This window comes from Ceratina calcarata, unplaced genomic scaffold (genome assembly GCF_001652005.2).
Source record: "Ceratina calcarata isolate Rehan_Ccalc_2016 unplaced genomic scaffold, ASM165200v1 scaffold520.2, whole genome shotgun sequence".
Lineage (NCBI taxonomy): Eukaryota > Metazoa > Arthropoda > Insecta > Hymenoptera > Apidae > Ceratina > Ceratina calcarata.
Genome location: NW_017176340.1, coordinates 2099 through 10312, shown reverse-complemented (window position 1 = coordinate 10312; position 8214 = coordinate 2099). Strand labels below are relative to the sequence as shown.

Below are 8214 nucleotides of genomic sequence, written 5' to 3'. Positions count from 1 at the left end.
TTTGGTTGATTTGGCAATACTACAACCATCACAGTGAATATCATACATGCTTGTGCACAGAAGACCGCTTCCTTGTACTGGCAGAGGTGTAATCTGCTGAATCCTGACGAATCTACCCTCGACCTTTTTGACCAGGGCGGATTCGCGTACTCCCCAACTCTTAACCAGGGATACCCTTGCCTCCTCCTCTCTTCCCCGGGACGGTGTCCATCCGATATTCCTTATCCTACGTTCCCAGCAACCTAGCCCTATCGCTAGGCTCCTTAGTTCCTTGGATACTTCCGCTGTGTACGAAAAACCGTCGCTATGCTCCGCCATGTATACTCCCATGGGTGATACCGGATCTATCCCACATCCTCCGACTGCATTGGGTGTTATGGCGTATGACGCTACAACCCTCCTATCTAGACCTTTGTCTTCCATGTTCTCCAGGAAGATAGCTGCACATTCAGCAACGTTTGCCTCTCGTAGTCCGACTAGGTGCCATTGGCTTAGTGTGGAGTATACGCGTTGATGTATATCAATAGGTGTTTCCTGGACCGGATTCTTGAACCGTATATTGACCATACTTCTTGCGACATAGCCTGTCACCCCCGTAGGTTCGTAACTCCTTCTTAGGAACTCTCCTCTCCATCGCGATATGTATGTCTTCATAGGGTGTACCTCATATCCTATCTGGCCGTAGGTGTCTATAATGTACTTTGTGAACAATAGTGAGTCGGTGGTAAAGATGACGTCATCTCCTTGCGCATAAAAGTTGCCAACATATGCTCGTTCACAGATTCTCCCTTGTGCTATTTTCGCTAGCGCCCTGAAGGAACACACGTTTAGGATTGTGTCTAAGACGGCCGTCCACCTCCAACCTGACGGTAGTCCATTCCTCCACTCCCCCACTCGATTCCCACACTGTACCTTGGCCCCTAACACGAAGAGTGAATCCCACAGAGCCTTCCATACCTTTGAGAAATCCGTACCTTGTGCGTACTTCTCTATGTACAAACCCACACGTTCTAACACGACCATGATCGACTTCTTACTCTGATGTTGATCGAACCCTCCTTGGTCCAACGGTACCTTCAGGATATCCCGCTGTCTGACGGCGTTTATTAAGTCCATATCTATCAACTCGTTTCCCGCTTCACCCGCAAAGAGTGTGCTTAGCCGGCTACCGTACAGCCCTACCTCCAAGAAAGACGATAGGTAGTTCATCTTCCTGTTCACCTCGTTTCCGGTCTTAACAACAGGTCTAACCTTCATAGTCTCACTCTTCTGCAATACTACCATCTTCTCCCTCACCGGCACTATCAATTCATTAATGATGGCCTCATCCGTTTTGAGCACTCCCTCGGTGGGTTTTGACCCTAATCTGTGCTTCTTTCCCTCCACGTACACCTCGATCTTTTGGCCCGTGCCTGCTCTACCCTCCAACCACTTTCCGGTCTTTACCCACTCCTCAATCGTGGGTACACTTGAGGGTAGCTCCCACTCTGACTGCATGAAGGCATCCACCTCTTCCCCGAGCAACTCTAGATATTTCGTTTCCCCTAAAGGTCCGCCCAATATGAGTTCGTCACATAGCCATTTCTTCACCTCAGCCCATAGATCGTCCTGGCTTTTGTATGACACATATCCAAAACTGGTCTCCCAGTAACAGAATTCTCTCCAGTATGGTGTTATACGTGTGCCCCCCATCTTGAGGAAGCCAGTCTCAATCTTGAGAATCTTGCATATACCATGTTTACATGCCTTAGGATATTTTTTCCTTAAACGTCTATATCTATCCATCATTCCCTCTGTTACGTCCTCGTATGGGTCCTTGCCTTTATTTAAAGTGCTAAAGCACACCTTGACCTAACTATCTATTTTAAGGGAATAGGTATAGGATACAAAAGGATTGACACGAGATTTCTATACAATTTATATTCTTTAATATTTTAATACTCGGTTACATACCAACGACTGCTTAGCTTGGCCTAGTCGGCGGTTCGGGTGTCGGTTGCCTCTACGCTGACACTAGTCACTTCCCGTTACAAGTATTTAATATCTAATTTTAACTTCTCGAGTTCCCAGCAGTTTCTATGCAATGCGTTCGTCCCTCGGGTAAGCCGTTTAAGAATCCTTCGATTCAGGGAAACAGCTGAACGATGCTTTGAAACCGATGAGGACTCGGGCAGAGTCGCGGGTTAAGAATCCACAATCAAAACTGGAGTGCGGGGGCCGACCCCCAGGCTTTATAGCCTAAATGCTAGAAGTCAGCAATCAATTCACCTTGAATGATTTCCACGTGTCCCGGTCTTTGACGGTCTTTCGGAATACCTTAATATCGTCGAAATGCTTAGTCGTCATTTTGACACNGGAGAGTGTCTCATTTTGATAGTATAGTCAAGTTATCGGCACGTTTACAAGTTAACTCAAGGTATCCCACTCCTGACACCAAATTTGTTACGTCCTAGTACGGGTCCTTGCCTTTATTTAAAGTGCTAAAGCACACCTTGACCTAACTATCTATTTTAAGGGAATAGGTATAGGATACAAAAGGATTGACACGAGATTTCTATACAATTTATATTCTTTAATATTTTAATACTCGGTTACATACCAACGACTGCTTAGCTTGGCCTAGTCGGCGGTTCGGGTGTCGGTTGCCTCTACGCTGACACTAGTCACTTCCCGTTACAAGTATTTAATATCTAATTTTAACTTCTCGAGTTCCCAGCAGTTTCTATGCAATGCGTTCGTCCCTCGGGTAAGCCGTTTAAGAATCCTTCGATTCAGGGAAACAGCTGAACGATGCTTTGAAACCGATGAGGACTCGGGCAGAGTCGCGGGTTAAGAATCCACAATCAAAACTGGAGTGCGGGGGCCGACCCCCAGGCTTTATAGCCTAAATGCTAGAAGTCAGCAATCAATTCACCTTGAATGATTTCCACGTGTCCCGGTCTTTGACGGTCTTTCGGAATACCTTAATATCGTCGAAATGCTTAGTCGTCATTTTGACACGCGCCGCATTTCGAACGCATATCGGTCCCACGGCCTGAGGTGTCGAACTGATGGGTCATCACAATTTGATGCTCGTTGGCTGTTACCAAGCGCGAATTAAAAAAAGCGACAAATGGCAAGGAATTTAGCCCTTTCACAGGGCTATAACACCTCCCCTCTACGGGGGTAGGCTGTTCTTACAAGCATGTGGACTCCGTCCTCCAGCATGCCCCTCCCAAGCTTACACCCCATGCACTCCTTCCTACAGTTGATATACATTTTGACATTCTTAAGGGCAAACTCGTCATATTCCGCGTTCCATGCCCTATGCCCACATCCGCAGTCCATGTCAATTCCCATCTCTAATTGTTGTTCGGCTATCTTCTCCCCTTTCTCTATTTAAAGAGGGCTGGTGACCATACCCATTCCGGCCATATTGATGCTGGCTCCTTCCATTCTATTCTGCTCTCCTCTGTGCAGCTGCACTGAAGGTGGACTGTTCCTCCTTCTTCCCATGCTCGTCCACGCCATCCGGCCGGCTGACCACAGCCTCTACAACTCCTGAAGGCGTTGTCATATCTGGACTCCTCTTTAGTAGCACGTCCCTCTTTTTCTCCTCGTTGACCGTGCTGTCCAGATCGCTTGGATTCGCTGCAGCTCTGTCTTTCGCTCCCCTCGCGAGTCGCGCCTCCTCCAGCTCCCGCTCCAGCCAGATGATCCGCTCCTCCTGCGTCATTTCCTTGTTCCTGCCTCCCGCGGGCGCTACGGGCAGCCGTCCCTTTTAACATATCCTCTCTTGTTTCAAAAGCGTCACCATCTATCCCCATCAACCTGCCCAGATAGTGCTGCTGGATGCCTGTGGTAGGACCATCCCTGACGCCTCTGTATATTATGGTACCGTCACCGTACGTGTTTCCTGTCATAGTGCGCACTAATCCCACCGGTAGCACTAACGTCCTTAGTTTTTTCTTCCTAAAGTCCTTGATCCGCACCTGCAGACCCCATCCCCACCGGTCCGCTTTAGGTACGACGGTACCCAATTCGCGCCACCCCATTTCCCAAGCCATTCTCCCTCCGTGGCTTGAGTCTACCACGAAGGAGTATCCGTCCAACCGCTCGTAATTGGGGTGCGTCTCATACGTCAAACCCCAATCGACCCCTTCCGTTGTCAAGTCTATCCTGCATAGGGCCTGTTCCAGCTGCCAATCGTCATTTCCCTCCCCGAATTGTCGGTAGCAATTCTCTGTCCACCTTCCACCCGTATCGTCGAGTGCATAGGCGTCATTCCCGGACCTACTAGTCCCGCAAATTTTGAACTCCGACCACTCGGTATTCTCGACGGTTCGCATCCACGATGATGGCGTTCTTATCCCTGTCATCGTGGCTATCCCCCCAGTCCTAGCTGCGCTGTTCATATTCCAATTCCAGGTTACATGTGGCGTCAGGAAAGTTCGGGCAAACCATTCTGTTGTATATCCTTTGTCCTCACCCCCTGCTCCACTGATGATATTCACCCAATAGTTCAGTGAGTAATCTACCTCGCCGGGGAAGGCTATCCGCTCGGTATGGGCTGCCGATTTTTTGAATTGTTCAAAGCCTTTCCTTAGATAGGCTCCGCGGCTCAATCTGTCTATCCCTCCGCTGAAGCACCTTGCTCTAGTGGCGCTTGGTTTCTCAACATTGCGAGTGTCGAATGTAGCATAGCCCGTCGCTACTGCTAGGCTTGCCATGTTGCCCCAGTTGCCTAGCAATATTGAGTAATTCTCCCTGGCTGTCCTCCTTTGCACAAATCTCTGATCGATCCCGTTGACGCTGTTTTTACTCCCATATCCCCCGTAGGATCTCTCATTTATACTATCGTTGGGCTTTAAACCGATAGCTTCTAACACATTCCTCGATGCACCTATGTATGTCGTGGTCTCATCGTTGTGGACACCCTCTATCTTTTGGTGCCACCTTACCGTTAACATCACCGACAGTGAGTTAATCTCCTGCCAGTTTATGCCCTTCGGGAAATACGGCTTGGTATACGCGTCAAAGGCAACCCTCAGAGGATATGCAGACTCTAAGGCCCTATGCAGCATATCGGTTATAGTACAATCCATATCATAAGCTGGTATGTCCCTACCCTGCGGCATTTCCCCCTTATAGTTCGTCGTGACTACGGGGTACTCGCGACCCGCTAAGGTCACGGTGTCAGTTGTCTTCGTGGGGGTTACGAAGATGATTTTCGTCGCAGGTTCGTGTATATCTACCAGGCCTGCAGTCCTTATGAAAAACTCTTCTCTACGGCCTTCTTCCCCCAACACCTGCATTTCCATTTTGTCTAGAACCCACATTAGTGGGTACTTGAGGTGGCTTAAAATCCACATGTCGCGTCCGTACAATAAGGGATCTCCGTTCTCTCCCACAGGTATGAACTTGATGTCCGGATCATTAAGGGACCAACGTCCCCCGTTATTCCCCCCCACCCTGATAGATCCCCCTTGCCTAATGCTCCATTCTAACACGTCAGTATTTACAAAAATGGCATCGTAATGCCAGTCACCGAGCGTGGATAAACTTAACCTGTAGGGCCGTTCGGCGACCTGATCGTCCGGTCCCCTTGTACACCACGCATAGTCCACACCCGATGGTTGGACCACCCTAATCTCACGTAGCTCGTCGTAAAGATCTACTTTCAGTGCCAACGTTCGATAGTCGTGATTCTCACCAGCGACGGCCCTATCTACTGCAGTCGCTAGCTGGGTGGTGTTGGCCAGGAAACCGTATGTATAGATTCCCTTTGAGGGATTGATGAGTCCAGGGGTTGACGGCTGCGGGTTAACTCCAGCTTCTATCATCTTATCCCCCGCACCAGTCCTTTCTAGCGCACCATGATTTCTGCGTGTGTCTACACCTACACCTATCCACTTGAGTTGTTTTATGAGTCTTCTTCTATCACAACTCTCATTGCCAGTGGAGGTGCTGTTAATTGTCTCTCTTTCGTGTTCCCGTGTACACTGGGTACATCGCACCTCCCCCTCTACTCCGCCTAGACCTGCCCCGGGCATTATCAACGCCGTACGGACCTCGTTGATTTGGCTATCTCCAGTGTCCACGATCGCTGATGTCCCTGCGTTCGTGTGGTCTTGGTCCTCTGCGTGGGATGTATCTTGACTACCCCCGTTCCCTACTCCTCTGCCTCCTCCTTCAGTCGGTATGTCCTCCACGCTCGTCCTCACACTGCTGGATAACACATTGTTGCCCAGGTTGTCCTCTACAAGCGAGACGTCACCCGCATCTCCAAAGAACTGGTGCAGCGTCCCTGCTATGGTGGAAGCTTGATGGCCCACCCCAATATCTCTGCTGTAATACAGCCTGGGGAGGTGGCGCATTAGGCGGTTTATGTTTTGCCCTGGTCTGGGCACAGGCTCCACTTGGACGGTCTCCTTATCCCAGAACATGGTACGGGAGTGTTTGATGACCTCTGTTCTGCTAGGGTAGCTACCGTGCAGTGTATCAATGTTCCCATTCGTGGAGTGCATCTCTTTATTGTGCGCCAGCGCCGCTGCCTCCAACCAGCCCTTGTTGACTGGACCTCCTGCTAGACGCTCGAACATGTCGTCTGGAGTCATGTTTCGCGGTTCTCTCTCGTCGAAGGTGATTGTCTCAGGCACAGAGTCGCCTTTGATTTCATGGTATAGGCAGAAGGGACACACTCCCCCCGCTCGGATGCTTGCAGCCATATGGCCGGAAACTATGAGTTTGGAAAAAGCATCTCGAGCAAGGTGATCGTGACCCGCCCACTCCACGCGATCGTGGCAATCCGCTACCTCAGTGTCGTCTTCGTCGTCGGTTCTCTTCCCATCTGTAGGTTCTTGGGATGTGGTCTCTACCTCGTTGTAGGCCCAGAGTCGAACCATATTCAAAACCCTCTTGGCGTATAGCCTCTTGTCCTTCACATGGCCGTCAGGTATGCGTGACTGCCATAATTTCAGGGTGCCGTCGTTGATTCTTGAGAATAGGACTTTCGCCACTGCCACGGCCCAGTGCCTATTCTTCCCGCCTGTGCCTAGCAGACCCATGATCCTGAGCGGTTGATTATGAATTTTGTCCGCCACCGTTCGTGCTCGTTGGACCAAGCTAGGCCTCTTCTTCTTCGGTTTCTCCTCCGCCTGTCCCTCTAGCCCTACTCCGGAGGACTTGTCTTTGTCAGACCTAGTATAGGTCTTAACTGGCTGATCCCCCGAAAGTGTACGGCAGCCCGCAAGAAATTGACACCTACCTAGAACATGTAACAAATGCAATAATGAATGCGGCAGACGAAGCTCTGACATGTAAGACAAAAGGTTTTCACAGTAAACTTCCCTGGTGGAGCACAAGTCTACAAAAAGTGAACGAAAGATGTAAAAAACTAAGAAGGAAAGCTCGCAGAACAAATAGAACCAGAGACAAACGAAAACAACGAAGGGCAGAACTGAAACTAAGCAGAATGATCGGAGAGGCAAAGAGGAAATCTTGGCGAGGCTTTTGCAAAGGTTTAAAAAAGGTACAAGATATAGCGAGGATAAACAGGGTCCTAGAAAGGGTTGACCAAAATAGTTTAGGACTTTTAACAAAAGGAGACGGTACACTAACTAACAATATTAAAGAAACACTTGAAGTATTGATAGCAGAACATTTCCCAGGAGCAATAAATAACACAAGCACTGAACAAAGATCAAACGAAGAAATAGAAAGAGTCTGTTTAACGAGAAATCCCAGACCAGACTGGGGACTAGCGTCAAAAATTATATCGGAAGAAAAGATTAACTGGGCAATAAGCACCTTCCTCCCATATAAAACACCTGGACCTGATGGAATATTTCCCAAATTTTTGAAAGCCGGCCGACAACTAATCACGCCACACTTGGCAAAAATAATGAGAGCCAGTCTGGCCATAGGCTATATGCCAATAGATTGGAGAAGAACAAAAATAACGTTCATACCGAAACCAGGAAAGACGGATTACTCCTCACCTAAAGCGTTCAGACCAATAAGCCTGACATCATTTCTACTAAAAACTATGGAAAAACAAATAGACAGATATATGAAAGATACAGTGTTGGTTGAAAGACCACTATCTCCCAGACAATACGCTTTTCGCGTTGGACACTCGGTAGAAGCTGCACTGCATGGAATAACGAGATACCTCGAAGACGCCTATTACAATAGAAAATACGCGGTGGCGTGTTTTATGGACATAGAAGGAGC

General features: G+C 48.8%; 1 protein-coding gene across 1 annotated transcript; it reads right to left on the bottom strand.

The window, feature by feature from the left end:
* Positions 1 to 2092: 2092 nt before the first annotated feature.
* Positions 2093 to 7246, bottom strand: LOC108628409 (uncharacterized; the record flags this gene model as incomplete). The annotated part of the gene is made up of 2 exons (XM_018030316.2): positions 2093 to 2316; positions 2963 to 7246. A coding segment is annotated over one exon (3872 nt), but the record flags the coding sequence as incomplete, so codon positions are not given.
* Positions 7247 to 8214: the final 968 nt, after the last annotated feature.